Genomic DNA, 23,829 nt, shown 5'->3' with positions numbered 1-23,829 from the left:
CAATATTTTCAAATATGATTAACAATGAATTAACTGTTTCAATAAAATTCAAAGTAAAGCATATAATCTAACCAACCAAAACTCTTATCAAAACACTTTAAAGAAACATAAGTAATAAACGCGTTGATATATGGAAACCGCACTAATAGGAAATGCTCGACTGAAATCAATCAGGCACTGCTTTATAACGACGTCACAGATACCATATCAATGTTATGACTTTATCAACATAACTTAACGTGCTCATTGCAAAATGTATTCTACGTATACGGTATACGACTCTGATTGCTTTGTACAGCAAAGGAAGCGTGTTTGTGACTTGTAATCAAACAAATGAAGATATAATATGTTAGTGCTACATATACAGCTTTGCAGCTTGGTAATGCAGTTTTGCAGCTCAAAGGTCGAATATAAAAATGACTTATAAAAGTAATAATTAATTATAAAAGTATATAGGCAAAAACTTTTTTTTTGTAAAGCTTAAGCAGATTTTACTTCAAGATACAATATTGAGTACATGGTTATTTGTATCTCTTATAACAACAACAGACTATGTTTATGCGTTAACTGTTATTGAAAAGTCTCGGTCGCGGCAACCACTACCTGCGCCAAGGTAGTGGTTGCCTCACCTGCAACCGTAAGTCTGAAATCACCAATCCGCCAAAAGAAAGCTGGTGATTATCGCATATTCCTACTTCATATTAACAGAGGCATGTGCTCTGCAGTGGGACAATAAAAAGCGAATAATGCGATGGAATACCGAAATACCGCTACCCAAATCACAATCAAAATAATTCACCGATACAACACAAAGCCACAAAGAGACAGCTCAAGTTTAAATTAGACTCTAGAACTTAAACACAGCGGGTTGCATTACGCTTGCAAATGCGCTAAATTATGTGCAATGGGACATCGACGCTGTTCGGTGCACCGCGGCGTGCACGGCAGATGCAGACTTATGTGCACTTTCATAGGTGTAGATATATGGGTATGCTGGTAATATGACATAGGTGTATTTCCTGATAGATTGTGCGTTTTAGTGGCGTTATAAGACTTTGTGTCGGTAATTCTTTGATTTTACTGCCTAAGTTATATAAAACACCATGGATTACGCTGATAAAAACTGCGCCCCTTGGTCATGACTTCACACACCTAGATATTAAGTAACATCATTGATTTTTTGGCACTTATCCAAATAGCTTTCAGCTTTATCATACTAGTGCAAGTAGTAGTACAGATTGAAACATTCTGAATCAATTCTACCTGCAACATAAACATAAAACAAAGTAGAAGTTATACGAATATACTGGCAAAGAAAACATAGTATCTAACATCATTGTAAATAAAACATTGAATTCCCACACAAACCGTGCGATTCCGAGAATATGAATACTTGCTCAGATTAGGTACTCGTATCAGCATAAATATTCATACGTTTGGAACATTATTTAGAATCTTAACTCTCCGCAATCGAGACTTCAATGAATGGCTAAATGTTCTGTGTTTGCGGTTGCATTTTCCTTTAAGTGTATGTTAGGACTTAGCTTTACTTGAATTTTGGACTTGGAGTACTTTGTGAAATGACCACGCAATTTAGATTCTGAGAATTATTTGTAGACTTTAATATATCAAAGTCAAAGGTTTTTTAATATAGACCTATCAACACACAACAGTTTCGTACGAAACACTCAATAGCAAATCAAAATTGTATTAGAAAAGAAATACCTTTCTTTATATCAACTCCAACCACAAATTAAAATTCCTTGAAATAAATAATCAGGCAAATTGTAGAACTGAAATTCAATCCATTGTATCTCTAGGTCCAAGAAAAACAATTTCAAATATTCCTTTCAGCCAACTCTTCAGCGAACCTCATTCATGTAATCTAGCTTCTATCAATGACAGCCTTGCATTGTCCATTTTCGCTAAAGAAAATGTTAGTAGAAGGCGCTTCTACACTCATTGTCTGATTTGAAAAATGGATTGCACTATTTTTGAACCCCTTTCACTTTGAAAGACTATTCAATCTTGTCGAAAGCTAAGCTCTTATAAAACTCGAGAAAGCGTTAAGAGTAGCCGCACACTGTAGACTTTTTAGTCGGCCGACAAATTTTTTGGGCTCACGAGCCCGTATAAAGACGAATGGTAGTTAATTAATCCGGTATTAGAACGACTAAAAGCTTTGATTGGAATTAAGTTTTTTTTATAATTGTCTCCTTTCAAATTCTTCTTCAACTGTCGGCCGACTTTTTAGTTTGCAATATGCGGGTGCTCTTATAAAACCCAAGAGAGCGTTTAATGTTACACAAACCCAAGTCAATTTCAACAAAGAATACTGTCTAGGCTGTCGCTTTTTGCACAGTCGGGATGTTATCAATGGGAGATGTTTTTAGAAGAATCCTCCAGTGTATTTTTATAGAAACCGTAAAATAATATGTTCCAATTGTTCCCATATCAACTTTCAACGTAACTGTCGGCTCTTAAACCAAGTTTATTTGTGTGCCTTCTGCCCTTTGATGTGTGTTTCTATTGTATATGCGCACAATGGAATTATTATGACCTTTATTTATAATATAATCCTTGCCTTAAAACTGTTTAAGTTGACATAATATTATGACGAAGAAAATAATTAAGTACCATAACAAAACCAAAACATAAAACTATCTTATTTTCCCAACTAACCCATAATTATTTCCATTCTCCTTTTATTTATTTAAAGCACCCTTTATATTCAAATGGCGACGGCACCCAGTAACCGGGTTTGCCTACTTTATATACGGGCGGCATTTTAAGTACAGTGAGCGGTTGCGTGCGGGGCCAAAGTTTGCGAAAAACCTACACCGTTTAAAGCTATACATTTTATATGAAGGCGGTAACATCGATCGAGGAACTCCAATCACGACTTGTGTTTTAGTTGGAGATAGTTTTTCGGGTTCTGTAGCGAAAGGGTAAAGCGATTAATAAGACTTCACTATCCGTCTGTCATCAGGGATTGTCTCATGGATTGAGTGTCTCATGGATTATCATATTTTGTCAGTTTTTCACAGAAATAATTAAAGTCACATTTATTAGCCGCACTGAATTTTCAAAACTTTTCTCAAATGCATTGTATTCACAAAAATCAGGTCTAGTGCAGGTCTCAGCTTACATTTTTTTTTTAATAATCACAAAACATTAAAATATTACACAAATGTTAGTTTTAAAACACTGTTACTCAGCTGCATCCGCTGTGACTGGAAATCGACTGAAAGATTATTGGAAAAAGGTTGAGCAGATGATATTAGTTCCAATTTACCACGTGCTTTTCAGACAATCAATGGTTCACCCACGAAACTCAGCACACAAATCTACCAACACATAAATACATGTATATATATTTTGTACAATCAGTGTGTTACAACTGCAAATACTCGGAATTATATGCAGAACGTGTCTCGCTTGTTGAATAGTAATCTTGTATAAGGAAGTGGCTTGTCTGGGTGTACCGGCAAATTGTATGGCTGCACGGAGTAAGGAAATATGAGCGGAGATGCCATAATGCAGGTAGGTCAGGCGCCTTCTCCTAGGTCAAATTCGTACGGCGAGCATGATCAATACAATCAGTTACGAATTAACTAAAGAGGCATTCAGGTTCTTTGAGACATCTGTCAACGATTTTTCGTATTTCAAAAAATGGTCGGGTCCAAAGAAGGCGTATAAAGACGAAGATATAGAGTGACGTTCCTCGTCCCCTGCACACCCGCATTTTGGCGCGCTACTTTCTCAGGCGATTTTCCGTCATGGCACCTCCGCTAGTCATTTTGTTCTCCATGTATAGCTCTAATATATTTAGAACAAGGTATACTGTTAATTTAACCGCATTCACGACTCTGTTGAAAGGTAGATTTAATTGTACTGCGTGTCTCGTGAGTAGTTTTGAGTGGAACGTGTCTTATTTGCAATACGATATGTTTATTTTCCTTTAAGGAAAGAGCAGAGGCTTACAGGGAAATCTATATAGAGGAAAACACACTTGGAATCGAGCCGTATTATGTTATGCATTGGTTCAATATCATTAAACAGATAAATCATAGAAAAATACGACAAAGTAGAATAGAATTTATAAAAAAAAGAGATACTCAAAATATGGTTTAGGAACCTGTAGGTAAATCGATAACAATATCGGTCATCCAAAGATTCAATTACCAACATAGGTACATATTCTTAATCGATGAAGATACGTAGATCTAAAACCGTCTATTTAATATCAACATTTAATACATACACCATTATATAAGTAACCCTTTCACTCCATGAACAGAGGCACTTCCATAGAAAACCAGCACCATTGTTCATACTTTGTTCACGATCCCCCCAATCTATCACCAGCTTAATGTTTAAACTAATGAGCTGACACAGTCTAAATAAACAGCAACGTAGCTCTTTATGATTTGCACTTTATGACGTGCTATGAATAGTTGCGAGACTGTGACTAGGCTTAATTAACGTGAGACTTTACAAACTCGCGTTTCGTGGGTAATTGAGTCAAACGTGTTTTTCAATGTATTATGTTGTTGGCGTTGCACTGTTTTTATTGTTTGTTAGTTTTTAAGTGTAAGTGTGCAAGGCCTGTTAATGATTTTGGGCTACGGGATAGTTCAAATGAGTTACCATAGGCCTGGTATCTAAAGGAACATGATGGGTACCTATTAGTCAGTAAGTCTCCCTCACTCTGTACCTATAAACGCAAGAGTCATTTGATGATTTCATACTAAAAAGATCGGTTAACGCCTATTGTCATATCTACGTTTATTTATGTTTTATGCTAAAGTCAAATAAAGGATTTTCTTTCAAAATTATAATATTTTATTATACATAGTAGGTACCAACTTATAATCAGTGGTCGGAATAGGTAGAGCTATTTGGGGTGAATGACCGCAAACATTGATATTAACATGGACATGCCTCTGAAATCCCGGGATTTTGAAATTGTCGATTGATTTAAGTGAGTTAATATGGGTAAGTGGGCAGTTATGAGCAGGTAGTAGGTGAGCACCCAAACAGTATATACTTACTTATAAACACACACAGGGATCCTGGAACGTTGTTAGAGGTAGCTTCGTGAAATATGAATTAATTAAGTAAAACTGTTAGAAACGATACTAAATATACTTTACTGCACAAGGAAATATTAAATGCCTACACAATACAGAATAGAAAAAGATAATATCGCTGCCACCGGCTGGAGGTACGCGACGGCTGAGGGGGAGCGCGAGGGGAGTGCTAGCGCCGGGTTTACGCGGGCAGCGGGAGGGGCGCGGGATCGGCGGGCACGAGCGCTCGCCTGCGCCGCTGCGAGCGAGACGGCGCTTCTCATTTTACCACGGCGGTGACGCCGCATTTTGTTATTTCGTATTTATTGTAATTAATGTAATACACAATTGTCAAATCAGTCTACGAGTTTTCCTGACCAGCTCCTGCTACACTAAGTTATCGATACATCAAGAACAAACCAATTTATCTCTCTTTTATTATTATATGTTTATGCTCCATGTTGCCAACCCGTCGTAAGCGCTGTTTTCGTCGCTTATTTTTTGTCTCTTTCTATCTTAAAACGTCTAAAGTATTAGCTGTCTCACTTATACAAATACAGGTACAGCGGGCTTCACTCACTCTTTTGTTTCGGCTTGTAGAGTGCGCACGTGTGATTTATTGTGTTCCTTATTTTATTTGACGTTGGCTTGTTAACTGGTTTCTGGAATCTTACTAACACGAATACTTTGGCTTGGATTTACGAATTTTGATTTGTTTTTTGCGGACTGGATACATTTGAAACTGTTTATTTGATTTACCTACCACATTTGGGTAAGTGTTTTTTATTTTTATAATATCTACAAAGGACATTTAGTGAAAAAGTAAAGTAATTGTCCTCTGCTAAATACATATTTTTTCAGGCTTCCGAAGTTCCAAAGGAAGCTTTATAGTTTTGCCTTGTCCGTCTGTTTGTCACAGCCAATTTTGATATACAAAAGTTTGAAGTGGAATTTTTCGTTAGTGACCTGAGTAGCAGGGAACTTGTTTACGTAAATTGTGCTCTTCCGCTACCCTACACCTTGTAGGTGATCCGACACGCACCTGACCGCTTTTTTCTAATATAATCTTGTGTTAAAAGCTAAGTCAATTACAATACAAGGTGGACTAAGTCCTCCCCCTCGCACACCCCTTCAAGTACCGCGTTTTCCCACAATAACCATTTTCATTGGCTATTGACTGCTCTTACCTAAATATTTTCGGACATGAGCTTGACAGTGTTCTATCTGATTGTCTTAATCGGCTAACAAAATGCATTTGAATTATGTATCTCATACTTACTGTGCAATTGTGCAACTGTGTGTGGAACAATTTTTCGTGAATTTTTCACACCGTTTTTATTTCGACTATTTATTGGAAAGATTTTAACTGTTTACTATTGTTTTAGGGCGATAAACAAGAAAAGCCAAAAATGCCAAATATCAAGGAAGAAACAGTACAAAAGTGGATATCCGAATATCCAGAGCTGTTATACGACCACGCTAGTCGTTCAATATATTGCTCGAAGTGCGAGAGCCATATAACGGCGAAAAAATGTAACATCAATAGACATGTCGAAGGAGCCGTGCACAAGGGAACGTTTAAACGGCCTCCGGAGGAATTTTATTCCGACCTGATCAAGTTTCTGGTTCTGTGCAATATTCCCTGGTCGCAGATGAAAAATCCAGCATTCAAGGAGTTTTTTCAGAAATATATCTGTACTGTTTGTTGTTGTACTTGTACTAGTCGTAAAGTACCCGATGAGTCGCTGTTACGAAAAGTATATTTAGATAAAGTTTTTACTAACAAAATCAAAACAATTTATGAAAAAAATCAAACTGAAAAATTGTGGATATCATTAGACGAGACAACAGATTTTTTAGGTAGAAATATTGTACATTTTTTGATAAAACCATTGCATGAGAATATCTCAAATCGGCCATATTTAATTGCCTGCAAGATGTTAGAGGTGGTTAATGGACAAACCATTGCCAACTTTGTAATACAGTGTCTTGAAAATCTATGGCAAAACTCGTTTGAAGAAAAAGTTGATAATATTTTAATACTATGTACTGATAGTGTAGCATATATGATATCTGCAGGGCAAAAATTGAAATGCTATTTACCACAATTAAAACATGTAACATGTTTTGCTCACGCACTTCATCGTGTTTCTGAGCAAATTCGAATGGAATATAATGATGTGGATATTTTGATATCAAATGTAAAAAAAATATTTCTAAAAGCGCCAAGCCGTGTTCGCATTTTTAAAAGAAAATACCCTGACTTACCACTACCTCCACAACCAATTATTACAAGGTGGGGTACTTGGTTGGAGGCAGCATCATACTACGCAAAACATTTTGATGCAATAAAAGATGTTTTGTCTCATTTATGCAGCTCTGATGCAATAGCTATCCGAAACGCGAAAAACATATTACAAAAAGAAAACATACAAAACGAGTTACAATATATAGATGAATATTTTTCAGTTATACCGTTTGCTTTAAAAGAATTACAAAAGCACCACTTGACGCTAAGTGATTCATTTTTAATATTAGATACAGTCAGAACTTGTATAAATGAGTGTGCATCAGAAAATATTAAAAATAAAATTGAAAAAGTTATAGAAAGAAATCCGGATATAGATATATTACGAGAATGGAGTGAAAAAATTGTAAGAAATGAAACAGATGACCAAATTTTATTGAAATGCAAATTTGCTCCAATGACCTCAACAGATGTCGAACGTTCATTTTCCATATATAAATGGATTATGGATGTAAAAAGAAATACATTAAAAATGGATAATATAGAAAAACTGATGGTCATTTATTTCAATTCCGTAGATGGTGATGGGTTTTTCAGCGAAGAATTGGTAGACGATGAAACATCATCGTCTACCGGTTTAGAATAATTTAATAAAAAGATTAAATTAATAAAAAAATAGTTATTTATTTTCATCACGCGCAGTAGCGTGAAGTCTTTCATTTACGAGCATGTCAAGAGCTTCTAGGAATAGAAAGTGTATCGTAAAGTTTTGTTACTAATCGTTAAAGATTAACATAAGGAAACGGCTTCACGTCACTGCGAGTCGTGAAAATACCTACTCTCTATCAATGTTTTCAATACGACGGCGTTATTAATGCTGAAAATGTCATAATTACATTTTTACGAATGATATAGTACAAAGTTCTTTATGCATATTTTTGTAATTTATTTGCTACTTACTACTTTAGTTAAGTATATTTATATATCGTTGTAGACAGACCAACCAGTAATGTCAACTGTTTTGAAAATTAAATAATATATCTAACTCGATCATCGCATTTTATTTATATTCCATGTCTCCTATTTACTATAGTAAACTAATAAAAGTGGATTATCCATTTAAATATAATGTTCTAATTAAGCACTGACAAAAGAAAGTACTTAGTTGTTTTTTTTTTAATTTCGATAATTCCCGGAATTTTTGGAAATATTTGGCATATCTATGTTATGTCCGCATGTAGCAAATAACAAAAATACTTCTACTTATTCCTATAAAAACTACTTGAACAATGTTTTTTTAATTCCAAGAATTCCCGGGATTCCGGGAAATATTTGGCATATCCATGTTATGTCCTCATGTCGCAAGTAGCCAAAATAGCTCTACCTATTCCGACCACTGCTTATAATAAACGTGATGATCAAAATGTTTAGTAAATTCCGCAGTAAGAAAGACGCGCGGAAAAACACAGCGAAGGTTTGAAACCTTTTTTATTGGGAGAGAAAGCTCATTAAACTCTTCTATGAATAACTTATTTATTACATACTGTGTCTATGATAACTATTCCTGGTTATCTAATCGTGTATTATTTTACAATAACATTTTTATATTATTTTCACGGAACGCGAAGTTTGTGAACTTCGGCTTGAACAAAGAAAATAAAAATTAACTAGGTACAAACCAAAGCTGTACATTCTCGTATAGTTTAAGTATAGTTTTCTTCCACCATAGTTATAGGTTATACCGCATTAATTTCAGAATACTCTAGTATACGGAACAGCTGTGATTGCTTGCTTCATGCCGTGATGTGAATATTTTATGTATTGTGTTTGTAGTTGTTGGTAATTGCCGTGTAATTCAAAACATTCTTATTTATTTACGTATCATTTTGAAAAATTAACATGGTTTATTACTTTTTATAGTCCTCTTCTTACAGTTTCTCCGGAGGACAGCACTCGTTTGTTTAAAAAATGCCTTCTTCAAATTGAACTCGAAAAAGAAAATTGTTGTGCTTGCATTTTTACCTGTGTTCACAAACTTCTGGTGTCTATTTATACAGAAATTGGGTAGTTGAAATAAATAAAATCATAGTAAACGGTCATAAAAATATTAACACTATTCATAAGTACCGTTTTATATGTACTGCATACACGAATTATCAGAACCCACTGAATAACGTAGCAAAACATTTAACGATATACAATTTAATTGACTCTCAAAAACCGGATATTAAAATATAGGTACAGGTACCAGGAATGGATACTTACAAGGGATACAAATTGATGGATTAGCTAGCTTTGAAAATATGCACGCTCTATAGTGTAGTAAACATGAAATAATTTATTTAACTCAATCGAAACTAAATCAAATAAATTTGTTATGATTAATTCCAGGAACGAGCTCAGTATTAGGGTGCGTCCACATCTGGCGAATGCGCCGCGAATGCGCAGCACGCGAGCCGATCGCGAGCTGTCCGCGAGCTGCGCGCGTGCATTTTTGTTCGTGCGCCGCTTCTGCGCCGCCCGCGCGCAGCTCGCGCGCGACCTAAGCGCCGCACGCGAGCGGCGCGCAGGCGGCGCGCGACGTCTGCCATCTTCGATAGTACTGAGCCAATATACGGAACTGTAAGGGCGAGAACTGATTGCGCGCAGATCGCACGCCGCTCGCGCGCTCTATACGAGCCTTGCGTGAGTTGCGCTAAAGAGGCGCACCGAACTATTGCAGTGACTGCACGCGCGCAGCTCGCGGACAGCTCGCGATCGGCTCGCGTGCTGCGCATTCGCGGCGCATTCGCCAGATGTGGACGCACCCGTAGGTTACTAATAATGTTCTACAATAAATAAACTCTAAAACACATTCTATTTAAAGATCTCTCTAGGTGGCTGGTTGACGCTTCTCGTGACCAGAAGGCTGGCTATCCTCCTCGGACAAAGAATCAGCATGGCGATCCATCGAGGTAATGCTGCCAGCCTCTTGGGCACGCTCCCAGTTGACAGCGATGGGGACGAATTTTTTGACGCTTTTTAGTTGTTTGTTTTACTAGGATAGTTTTGATATTTATTGTAAATATGTATTAAAAATATGTATTGTAAATAAAAACTTGCTATATATTTTAAACATATTTCAATAGAATCAAATAATGTACATAATTCAAATATTCACTACGAACTATTTAATTAATTGGACCATTTCCCGGAAACATTTAGTAGTGAATATCGAAAAACAAACAGCCGTAAATATGACCCGAAACATCACAAGAGCACCAGTTAAAGTATGGAAAGCTCCTTAATTTAAGCTATAGTGAAATTTCAGTCAAACTGAAACAGGCTCTATTGTCAAAGCTTTAAAGACTACAATTGTATGACTAAACTAGTGTAGTATATTGTTCCTTGGGTCCACGTAAATCGACTTAATTTGTTACAAGTATTTCTACTCGAGACCTTAATTGTCTGAGTAGACCGGTTTTCGTCTACTAAATATGTCTTTTGGTACAAAATTATTTGGCACGAGTATAACAAGCGATGTTAATCATTTATTTTCTTTGTGTCACGGCTTATGTACTGTTTCTATGTAAGGTACTGTGTTATTATTTTCATCAGGGAATATTGTGTATCGTTCAAATGAAAATCTAACACATCTAATAAAGTCGAAACGATATTCGCAATTACTATAATATTAATATTCTAATTTGGTAATAGAAAGGATAAATATAAGTTATTGTATCAGGGATTCCCATGAGATGAAGTATGGTGTCTTTATTGTATCACCGATAAAAATGGCAAATTCTAGTGGATTCATCAAATAATTATACAGTTTAAAGAAGGCAAAGCTCTAGGATTTCCGTCTATTTAATCATATGTTAGAATATCACGCTATTGTATTAACAAACAAAGCCTCCAACATAATATTAACACAGCAACTAGCAGACACAAATAGAACTAAAAGATGTTCACGTTACAACAAAGCATAAAAGTTAGCAACTTCCAAAGTATCGCTGTCATTGTTACACGAACAAACATCTACCGAAACAAAATTTATTGGCCGACCGATATTTTTCGGTTACATAGAAATGAGACTATTACCCGCTTAATGGTTTTACCAAATTGCTGATAGGCAAACTTGTTTCACAATAAATAGGGGTAATTTGTTATCCGACCCCCGCCCAGTAGCGACCTACGAACTTGATCAGGTTGCCCTGAGAACCTTACGCCGCCTTGAGGGTACGATAGGGTAACAAGAGAACATCGCACGCTCCATTTACTTACGATATTGCCTTCGCAAAAAAATGCTTCTATTTTTTCAAGCAAAAATCAATCACGGGAAGTTCGTAATGTAAAGCAATTTTGAACCTATCCCGTTGGGGCTTAATTTAATTTTTAATTAAATTTAAGAGTCTGTTTCTCTGACCTTGGGTAAAACAACAGATTTTAGCCAGTGAGTTTGTTGTTCTTGTTGGGTCATGTTTACTCGGCCTAAGAATAGACTATACCTCGTTACAGCCTGTTTGTGTTGAAAGGGACGTCTAAAATGGGCATTGCTTTACAAGCTAGGAGTTACATTTCTATTTTGACAATACACGAGGCAAAACACTTCACATTACGCTATGTATAGTACACATCCAGCTAAGTAATGTATCGAGACATTTTATTATTCACTAGCTGTTGCCCGCAACTTCGTCTGCTTGGGCAATATAGAATCGTCAAAATACTACTTATCCCGTAGGTGCATTCTTTCACGTGACAGTATAATTAGGATTAGCACTTAGCAGTCGCATAGATTCATTGATCAAGGTTGTGTTGTGGATGTGACCATTTATCTAAACAAAAGAAGTAAAGTTTGTGACGTTGTTCAGCCAATTTGGAAAATTATTACGTATGGTGCGTAAGTAATTTTCACAGGAAACAGCTATAATCTATGTCTACATGCTTTGAGTCTGACAAAGCTGTCATTTGTACATTTTCTGCAGCTGCTGCGACTAATCAGAAGCCAGAAAGTCTGTCAGTCTTACCATAAAATGGATATCGTCTTGTGTAGTTGACTGGATTGTAGATAGGTAGTCGCTCCAAGCAAAATATTGGTACTCAAACAGATTCGGTGACTGGAAGCCAACACCAACATAGTTGGGGAATAGCTGGATGGATGATAAAATGAGTCATCATCATCAGCAGGCGCATAGGGTAGGATAATTTCACTTACTCATGGTAAGGCTGACCCCACATTAGGCGTGCGCGATCCTCGATCCTCGGGCGTGTGAGTAGCGCGGGCGTCGCGAGCGCGCTGCGTGAACGTCGCGTTTTGCTGCCCTGCGGCATGTGTGAAGAGTGTAAGCGACGCGCTCGCGGCGAGCACGCGGCGCTCGAGTTGCGTTCTTACCCCTTCGCCTACTATCCTCGCCGCCCGCTAAACGCCTTAGCAGTTAAACGTCAAGGAGAGCGGTGCGTGCGCGCCGCGAGCGCGCTGCAAATGCAGCAGGGCAGCAAAACGCGACGTTCACGCAGCGCGCTCGCGACGCCCGCGCTACTCACACGCCCGAGGATCGCGCACGCCTAATGTGGGGGAGGCCTAAGCCGGGACTCCACCAAAATGTTTGCATTAGTTCACGAATAGGCAAAATGTACGTATCTGTGAGAGTCCACTTCATGTGTTTGTACTTGAAACCTGTAGTTTTGTCAAGATTTTCAGAATGTACGCTCGCAATTTGTCATTTCTTGGTGGAGCCAGCAAATCAAAAGAAACATAAGTGTTGTATACTGTGCGTCACTACCGCACACCGGGAAAATTTCGCTCTTGCGGAGGACGTTTATATACCATATTTTGTGTCACACGTAAACAGGACGACAGTAAGTATCCACCGAAACACTTTCAAAGATCTGATGAACGAACAAATCAGACCTGACTTGGTCACCTGGGGCCAATCAGAGCTCTATGAAGCGATAATACGCTTTGGCTCCTACTGTTATTGTGGTTTCTGAAAATTTATTCACCTCATTCAACGATGTAATTCTAATGGTACTATTAAGAACACTTGCTTAGCGCAGAAGCTGACGTTGGCAGGTCAACTCTTTTGACTTTTCGAATAGGATACCATTGGTTTTTGTGCAATGCACACCTGCAATGCATTCTGGATTAGGATAGGATATAGGTGGATAGGATTTGCAACAGAGAACAATTCTGTCTTTGTGATTAAATTACATCAAACGTAGTTTTATATAAAAGGTGTTTTTTAGGGTTTTTAGACTTGGCTCGGGTCTTACTGAGACTGTTCGTAATCGTGAACACTGTATTTGCGATCAGAAGTTGAAAGTAAGCATGTCTCTGGTATGCGGCGCGTAATTTGTACGTTTTCAGACGCATAAAGCATTTTACGTGTGTATGGTATTAAATAGAGAGAGCTCCCATTTCTTATCTGCACTTTGTATCTGGGCTTGTTTTTAAAGCTACAGAATCCTACATTACCTTCCTCACGCTTAGCAGCGCTTGCGAGAGATAGATCCTCATTTCTTCTAGGATTAAGTTTACATATTTTGCATCAGAAAAAATAATTAAGGTCTACTTAATACTACTCACTCAAAGTAATTTGTTTTAAGGCCACCACATTAGTGGAAGATAAGCTAAACTATGTTTATGAAAAAATCCTGATATGAACTCCATCTGTAACTTTAAATGATAATTAATTGTTCCACTAAAGTCATCATTTTTGACATCATGTTCAAAAAATAATTTAGATGGCACCGTTTTAAATTTGGCTGAGAACTATTAATTTTCTTTTCATCAAGGTAATAATTATAGTTGGATTTTGATGTGGCACGGCAAACTGACAAACACTATTGAAATGTCTATCGAAAAATTACACTACGTGTTAAAATATGGTGAATTACGGAAAATACACAACTCCATTTGTTGAAATAATAATCCTCTATAAAGAATGTATGGTAATATTGTCATTTACCACCTCACTCCTTTGACAAATTTGATGTATTTTATTTACCTCAGATGGAGCTACTTTAACCTTGGCTAAACAAAATTTTCATATTTTTTTTTTCTTCCGAAGTTACTTATAAAGGTGTGATTTTCTGTGTAAAGATTGATTATAATAGGCCGATCAACTAATATAAGTACAACATTCAAATGTACAGTTTTGACAAATAGATTGCGTGTCGTAATATTTTACATCTTGAATTCACAAAATTAATCATATCTTTTGATAGAGTGAATCGATTTCGATGAAACAAAAACTAAGTAATACCCCAAGTTACGTAGAATTTTTGTATATAAGCATTGTCTGCATTTAATTCGTAGATTTTACGTGAATCCCGAACAAACAAACAGATAAACAGACAAACAGACAAAAATGACAAAAATGATGGAAATGGGTTCTGTTAGTTATCCTTTAAAATGCTGGCTATTTTTTTTGTCAATTTCTTCAATGTACAAAAATTACTTTTCTACAGATTTATTATATGTATAGATAGATATTTAGAATAGGAAAACGAACACCCAAGAAAGTCAGTCAAACGCCTTCAAAGCTTTTCGAGCTAAACGGGGCTAAGACCTGAGTGACTAACTGGGTCAGTAACCCCAAACAAATGAATTGCCAACTGAATAAGGCCAAAAAGTTTCTCAGACGTCACCTCAAAACCTCGTTGAAATGGAGGTCCCGTATTTTATCCACCCAATTATTTAGTGGAGCTTCTGGCGTTAACTGTACCTACTTATAGTTTTCGCATTGTAAGGCCCGGTTTCACTGGTTACCGGTAAAGTGTCAGTTAGTTCTAATCTGTTAAAATTATAAGCAGTCTTTTTTCCGAGACATGTGAACCCAAAATGTATAGTGTATCCATCAAGTAATCCTGATCCTGATACTGACAGGCTGTGAGAGCATTTATCAGTAACTGATGAAAGTAGCCATAAGTACCTATTTGTCTCTAAATACTGCATTAACAGTCTATTACATTATGCAGTAGTGGAAATTGTACTTAAATTAGTATACATGCACAACCCGCCTTACACTGCAAGAAACTTAGCATGTAAGTGTCTGAAGTGAAAGTCGTTAGGAAGACTGTTTCATTATGTCGCACATTTAACTACCTTCCGTCGTCTTAATGTTGAACTGTTTCGTTTGCCACACAATTAATAGCCCCCCAGCTGTTCAACTGTTTCTTGCTACTTTGTTCAAATGTTAAGACTATTCTCATGTTTGAATGCTCGGGAAAGCAGTTTATGACTGTGTTTGTTTCTTAAATAAATGCTTATAAGTCTGACAAGTTTGATCAAAAAAAGTTTCATTGAGTTTGACATCAATATTTAAAATGTATTGTAGATCCTTCAGTCTCATGCTGTAAATTTTAATATAGCCTGCTGTGTAGATGGCCAGTACTGTTGCAATATCAAAAACTACTCATAATTATCTTAAACCTACACCTACATGTACGTCTTATGATGCCATGTATTTGATAATATGTTAAAGGAACCTACTGGCCTACCTTTACTTATTATACGCATTTAAAAATAAACCTAACATATGCCTATCTAAAACAAAGTTCCGTAAAACATGCCCATTTTCAAATGTAGGCATAAATTCACTCTTACGTCTGTTACAGGAAGTTTTAATAACTTGGCTATGTCGAGGATAAATCTTAATTGTTTAAAGTAGCGTTCTCTCAGAAGTCTTGTTGATGCTTAATAAGATTACGCACTTAGGAATTAAATTGATGTCGTGTTTGATAGAGTTTCAGACGTTTCTGATGTTCACTGTTTAATTGATTGACTTTGTTTCAAGTCTTAATGATATTTTGTAAAGCGGTTTTGGATATAAATGTGAGCATGTCTTACTTAGAGCATATTTTTAGAGAGACTGTAGTTTCATAATGATATTTTTTTGTGAAAGGTATGTTACAAAGAATCGTAGGACGATTACTAAGAAAAGTTATATTATTTTTTTCTCATAAATACACAACAAACAAAGGATAAAACATAATACTAGCTTTTACGTTCAAAATATGGATTCAAATAGTATTTATTCTTGAAAGAATAATATAGAATAGCTTCTTTTGATGTTACAATTACGTCGACCTAGATATTGATCTACGTTTTCTTTATTATAAAAGCGAATAGCAAGACAAAATATAAATATCTCCAGGGATTTATTAGCTACAATTTGGTCTCACTTAAAGATTTTCTTTTTGCGAACAGACCTGGTCTGCTTTGCTAATAAAAAAAATCTTTTGACACAGTCTTAGGCTTCGTTTTAGATGGCCAGTGATTGGTCATAAAAAGTACCTACATAATATGAAGAAAAAAATATTACTAAGTAAGTATCAACATGATACTTACATGACAAGGATGCGCAAAAATATAATTACTAAGTAAGTATCAACAGATAAGTATACAGCAGAACGCCGAATATCCGAATTAATTGGCTCCCCAGAGCTCGGATATAATCAGACATACCTAGAAATTCTACCTAGGTACTACATGACCTTCCTCACCGAATACCTCATGGCCATGGAGAAACACAGTTGATACTTACTTAGTAATTATTTTTTTGCGCATCCAAAGTGCTAGGCAAATTATGATAATTTTTGAGATTTATTTTTGAGATGGGAACAGACATTTAAACTTTTACTTACTGAAAGGCTTACCTTTGTCCCGCCCAGAGCCCTTTATGTCCCAAGGCCGCTTTATATATTTTTGTGTAGATACCAGGGCTGCGTCAACTATTTAGAAAATTTCCGTAACAGATCCCAGCTCAAATATACCCATATTTCCCGGGTTATGTTATCATTATCTTTACGTAAATATATAGGTATTTTCCCTACTCTAGATAACAAAAACAATTTTTAACTTAAGCCCCTTTAAAGGATGACTCACGCTAGACCGTGTCGGGTCCGAGCTGAGTGTCGGCCGTAGCACGGTCCGTTGCTCGTTGCTCGGGCGTCACTCGATTGCCGCTCGGTATAACGTGAGTGTGTTCATACAAAATATATGTAATACTAGTTGACCGTGCTACGGCCGACACTCGGCTCGGACCCGACACGGTCTAGCGTGAGTCATCCTTTAACCAGAGAAACTGAAAAGCCGCAAGTATTAACTAACTAATCATCATCCTCCGAGCCTTTTTTCCAATCATGTTGGGGTCGGCTTCCAGTCTAACCGGATTCAGCTGAGTACCAGTGCTTTACAAGAAGCGACTGCCTATCTGACCTCCTCAACCCATTTACCCGGGCAACCCGATACCCTTTGGTTAGACTGGTGTCAGACTTACTGGCTTCTGACTACCCGTAACGACTGCCAAGGATGTTCAATGACAGCCGGGACCTACAGTTTAACGTGCCATCCGAAACACAATCATTGGTGTCTAAGATATACTTAGAAAGTACATACAAACTTAGAAAAGTTGCATTGGTACTTGCCTGACCTGGGATCGAACCCGCGCCCTCAAACTTGAGAGGTTGGTCCTTTACCCACTAGGCCACCACGACTTTTCTAATAACTTTCTTAACTAACTAATCAACGAGTATTATTATCTTACAACACTTGCTAAAGGTTAAACCAGTGACTTATCTGAGATAATGTCGGCGTTAGCTTAACGCAAATAGTCAAACGGATCAGTAGGATTAGATTAACCACAAGTATACACTTCCCCTATAGGATGAAACATAATCTCAAACTATGTATAAATATATATGCCTGATCTCTCTCCGGTCGTTTCAGATTGCCGTCCCATCGGGCTATGAGAGTGAGGTAATATTGAGTGCACTTGTGTCTGCGCAAATGCTTGTGCACTTAAAAGTATGTCCTTCGCAGCTGGCTGATCTCCTTATATGGCTAGGAGGAAATCATAATCACTATACTGTTTGCTGTTTTTTTTATATCAGGTGAATTTATTTATCTACCTAAATATATAAATAAACCTTTAAGAACTTGTCAGGTATTTTAATTAAATAATAATTATTTCATTTATATGATGCCTAATACTCGTGTGTAAAGAAAAACATAACTTTGGCGCTTCATACCACAGCCTAAATTGTACCCTTACCTACACTTTTTTCATAAAAGTAAATTCCCACCCACTCGTTTCGTATCTTACAATAAGCCTTAATAAATGAATGTACGCAACATACACGTACATTCCTGAAACTTTCTCATGAAACGAATCGCACAAAAAGTACAAAAGTTACGGAGAATACATTTTTGTTATGAACTTTTTAACCTTCATAATGTAATATTGTCGGCCTGTATCCTTTACTAAGCGTTGTATTTTCGTATAAAAAGAGATGTCCCAATTAGGGAATTTTGATATCATATCGAGCTTAGTTACAGAGCAAATTCCGTTTTTTTCGTACTTACCCATGTATATCAAAAAGATCAATAAATGCTTGGGTATTACTTTCTCAAATATGACGCATAAACCACACAAAAATGAAAAACAATAATCTACTCTGATTTAGAAACTAAAACAAGTTTATATCTTGAGTTAAACCACAAAACCTTAGAACTAAATCAGAACCACACTAGAAGTGACATTGTCACAGCTAGGTAAGTGGGATTACAGTTGCAGGACATTTCACGCAATTACAGGCCACAGATCTGTTGTTTCACAAAGTAATTTAATAATTGTAGTTCATATAATTATGTTTACTCCTCTGATATGAATGGTAAATATCAGAACCCAAAAACAGTAAATAAATTGAATTAATATCGAATTGTTTGTGGTTATTTACCTTTACATAACAAAGAATTAAACTCTATTCGATAGTGGCTTTTCCGATTTCAGAGAATGTTTCTAAGGTTAACGAGCTTTTTGTAAGCTACACACACTCACAGCTAACAACAAGCTCATCATGCAGATGTTGACCGACCTCGGACTTGAACCCGGGACTTCAGATTTGGCAGACCGTCATGGTGACAATTGCGCCATCCAAGTCATCAATTCTAATAGATACATTATTGAATTTGAGATATTACATTGCTGCTTGCTCATTTCACATTTTCATTTACAGAAATGGTTACTTAACTCTCAAAGATGGAGCAGAAAATATAAAATAATTTACATATAGCACCTACAAATAATTCTTTTGAACAAGCAGGAAATGAACACAAATATTGAGAGAGTATTTTATCGGAGTCCGATAGGTATTTACCGATGGATCGAACGGGAATTATTGTTATTTGCTTGGGTTTATACCGGCAGGTGGAAGTTGGTCGGTGGTAATTATTTACTTACTTTGTTATTGTGTGTAACTATCCAATGACGTCATTGATACGATGAAATTGTTGGACAATTAATAAAGACCTACTCATTGCAGGTGTCTTGTACGATAACGTAGTAGTTATTTTTTGCACTCTTTATAATTATCATCACAGATTATTCAATTAAATAACGTTACAGGTTAAAGTAAAACTAAAGTGCCTATTGATTACTGATACTTACACGACATTTAAATAAAACTTAAGTATAAGAAGTTTTAATAAGATATACAAAACATTTTTTTCTTTATGTAATTACATGTATCGATGTTACTTATAGGTAACTAAAAATTACGTATGCCTGCTATTTATGTGAGCAAACATAACAGAGACCTACCTATAGGTAAAAATAGGAATTAATTGTGGTACTGAGATAATAATTTTAAAATTCGCATGTGACCTTATTTTACTGGCACCCACTCATTTTATTACGGGAAACATATTTTTATGGGTGTAGGCAGTATATTCCCCAATGAGCCATTAAGCAGAAATATTTTTTACTAAAATATATTTTTACTGCCCAGCGCCCACGCACTTTTAAAAGGATGTAGTTTAAAGTTTAGCCATTAAAAGATAAGTGGGAAGTTTTCCAAATAGGAACAAGCTTTTTGTTTTAAAAATCTTGTTCCTTTCCAAATGAGTGACAACACGCTATTTCGGTTTGCAATTTAGTCGCGAAAAATTCCCACTAACACTCTTGGAAAAATATGAGTCCCTTTCAATTTGTTGAGATCAAGGATAACAAAGAAACATCTAAGTACCACGATTCTTATGCTGCACCTGTAAGTTTATTGTGATATGTTAAAAGCAACTTTTCTATCAAAAAAAATATTCAAGCCAAGCAATACCTACATACAACATGTTTTAAAACTAAAGAAAAGTGTACAAATGAACCAAAATTCTACCTCCAAAAAATTCCTCCCATAACGACAACGGAATTAGTCTACTCCGACTTAATGACTCATGAAAAAGCCGTGTAAACGTTTACAGCCTTTTATATGTCATTTATATCGGTACATCAGCATCACCAGTACAAGCCGTAAAGTCTGTGACAACACTTAAATTTGCCGATAGACTTTATACCCATCATAACTCAAAGCGACGCTTTCAATATTGATTTTAAGGATTTAGAACGTTTTATTGAAAGCTATGCATTTGTCTCACTTTGTGTTGACATTGAATTGTGTTTGATTAATTTTTTACGGGTTTATTTAAATGGGCAAAATGTAAGATATTTGGTTTTTATTTAAAGACAATTTAATATTATAAGTAAAAAATCTTTGATGTGTCTATTCATTTAAATATTACTATGAAATCAGTATTTATTTATTTAGGACAACCAACACATCTTACAATAGTTACAATGAATGTTATTACGATATCTTAAATCTTATGCTAAGTGTAGACTTAATTAGGTTGCCACAGCATGCAGCATATGTGGTCGGATCTTTGTTATTCGTTCAAGTATCAGTTTTACCTTTTTATAATGCAAGAAAAAAAAATGTAAAACTAAAATTAAGAAAAAAATGCTGACAAAGAAATAAGGACGAGGTTCAGACTACTAAGACGGCTAAGGACGAGTAGGTGTATCTTCTATAAATTGTTAGAAATTAAATAATTAATAATTAAATAATATTAATTGTATGATAATCACTGCAAGGTGTCTGCACAAATATCAACACTACTGTACCATAATAGAGAAAAGAGAAAACTAAAATAATCTCATCCTTCGATACAAAAACGATTTATCAAACAAATACTTTTATAAGCTACTGAAGTGTACACAAATCCTTCATTAAACAAATTGATTTATAAACAGCAAAATAAAACTGTTCAGAAAATTAATACTGATTTGCTTCACAATATAAACTCGTTATATAAGGGAAGAATAAATTATTAATCGCAATTCCAATAGAATTTAATTACAAACGTACGAGTATATTAGAAATGCAGAGAGCGTTCGAGATCGTTACAGATTTTATGCGATTAGGTAAAACGGAATCAGTAACATGGCTGCTTGAGTACTATTTCTAATTCTAATGAAGCTGTATTAAATTATTTATTTATTCTTATATTTCTGTCGTTTTGTTATGTTTTTTTAAAGAGAATTAGAATCAACACTTATCTAGGTAGAGCTATTTTTTCATATTTCATCATCATCCTCCGAGCCTTTTTTCCCAATCATGTTTTGGTCGGCTTCCAGTCTAACCGGATTCAGCTGAGTACCAGTGCTTTTTTTTCATATTTATCTCTTGATAAAGTCTGAATAAAGCCCTAAATAATTATGTTGGTTTACTACATCTGGTATCAGAACTGCATTATTATCTAGAAATACCACAAATATTCAACACCTTAAGGGAAGGTTCTGAAGATGTCGGACGGAAAATGCGGCGAGCGTATCGTAAATGTATGATCGACGCACTAACGCATCATCGGTTAGATGTGAAAGGTTGAATGTATTTTCGTATATTTGTCCGTTTAGGCGTCACTTTCCGTCAGGTACAAAACTTACTTACTTCTTTTACCTTAAGCCGTTTACCGACCTTAGTTAACATATTTTCTGTAAATCCAAAGGTCACTAACTAGCATTGTTTTAAATCAGTTACATAGAATCATCAGATCTTAATACTACGTAGACTATAAAGTTCGCATGCTCCAGCACAATTCACTAACAATTTTCTAGAATGTTAAACTTATTTCTCGTTATCTTTAACCTTGGGTCCGATTTATAGATTTTGTTACGTAAATAACAATTTATGTATACCTCATGTACATTATATACATTATGTACATATAGCTCAAGTATTTGTGTGGGCAATTCTGTCAAAGAATTTTATTTAATAAGGACATTATTATACCTAATAACAAAAAATATCTTGAATAGTAAATATGAGATTTATTTTTAGTTAATGTTAATTTATTTTATCGATAAATAATATGGTATATGTGTATCTTATTATTTTTTGGTCTCTCTATCAAATTAAATGCGGCTGATGTCTTTTGTTTTCGAATAAAAACATGTTTCAAAATAAGTAAATGTTATAAGAAAAATGTATTGTCTAGTGCCTATTATATTTTCAGTAGTGATAATAGCGGTGAATTCTAGGACTTTTACAAAACCCATATAAAATAATAGGCTTTAATTACTTATGAAGGTTACAGTATATTAAAATTCTTTGAAAGTTGAAACAGTTTAAGTTTGAATGAAAATTAAAAACCATAACATTATTTACTGAATTATTTATTCTTTACTTCATTAATATATTTGATACTTTACCTAATGCCTATAATTTCACCAAGTTTTTTTTATAATGTCAGATAAACTTACAATTGACTTAGTACTAAGTATCTACTTAAAAGATCAGTAAATTAGTACTTGCATCCATTTTCCTTCCACACTAAGTACATCTTCACGAAGGTAGCTAAACTCTACAAATAACCGTATAAAATGATATAACACAGGAAACCTTTAGTCCCAAAGCAAGACACAGTTATTAATTAAACAGTGTAACCTTTCAAACTTCGAACCACCTATCCTACCCACCGTTATTATCTTTAACGATGCCTAAGGTGACTCCTTTGGGGTCTACGGAGCACCTTCGAGGTCTTACAAGCACCTTGAATATTATAGTATTGAAGTTGAGGTCATAAACCCCTTTAGTTATACCAAAACCCTACGATTGGAACACTTTGATCGTCTTTACCAAATATATATAGGTACGTATTTATAAAGAGCTTTGTAATTAAGTTATAATGTACTTTGCTTCTTAAAATATTGAATTAATTAACAATCCTATAATCAAAGTTGGTGTTTTTTTTCGCTTTGTTATTTACGTAATTGTTTGGAGTACAATGTGTGGTTATGATTTGGGAATAAAAAGTAAATAGTGTATTAAAATGTTGTTAGCTCCATTTTTCAGGATCTCTTATGCAAGCAAATACTCGTGAACAAAAAAAAAGAATACTATAATAAGAGCTACTGTACCTATTGATTTAGGTTAACTGACTAGACGAGTAAGTAGCTACCTACCTACACTTTGTTAGATGAGTAACCACCACCGAGGATGAGATCAATTCAAAAGGCAACAGGGGCCCGATTCTCCTAATTGTACTTAAGTAACATAAGATTCACATTCGACTCGATTCGACTGCGATCCGATCCCGACTCGATTACGATTGAAACGTATGTGGCATTCCGCTATTTTTTCTTTGAAATAAACGTTTTTATCCTTTTCTGTCATCCAATAATGAATCATTTTGTC

At 35.5% G+C, this 23,829-nt stretch overlaps 2 protein-coding genes across 2 annotated transcripts in view; one reads left to right on the top strand and one right to left on the bottom strand.

The window, feature by feature from the left end:
* Positions 1-23,829, bottom strand: part of LOC124634416 (insulin-like growth factor-binding protein-like 1) — a 48,138-nt gene that overhangs the window by 10,586 nt on the left and 13,723 nt on the right. The gene's annotated exons all lie outside the window — the stretch shown is intronic.
* Positions 4,881-8,370, top strand: LOC124634415. The gene is made up of 2 exons (XM_047169988.1): positions 4,881-5,844; positions 6,458-8,370. Exon 2 carries the CDS (start codon positions 6,482-6,484, stop codon positions 7,964-7,966), a length of 1,485 nt encoding a protein of 494 aa, XP_047025944.1. The 5' UTR covers positions 4,881-5,844; positions 6,458-6,481; the 3' UTR covers positions 7,967-8,370.

The sequence above is a fragment of the Helicoverpa zea genome, chromosome 11 (genome assembly GCF_022581195.2).
Source record: "Helicoverpa zea isolate HzStark_Cry1AcR chromosome 11, ilHelZeax1.1, whole genome shotgun sequence".
NCBI lineage: Eukaryota > Metazoa > Arthropoda > Insecta > Lepidoptera > Noctuidae > Helicoverpa > Helicoverpa zea.
This window is presented reverse-complemented; position numbering and strand designations above follow the sequence as displayed.

Excerpts from the sequence above, each read along its gene's own strand:
- LOC124634415 (XM_047169988.1), top strand. The coding sequence starts at position 6,482 with ATGCCAAATATCAAGGAAGAAACAGTACAAAAGTGGATATCCGAATAT.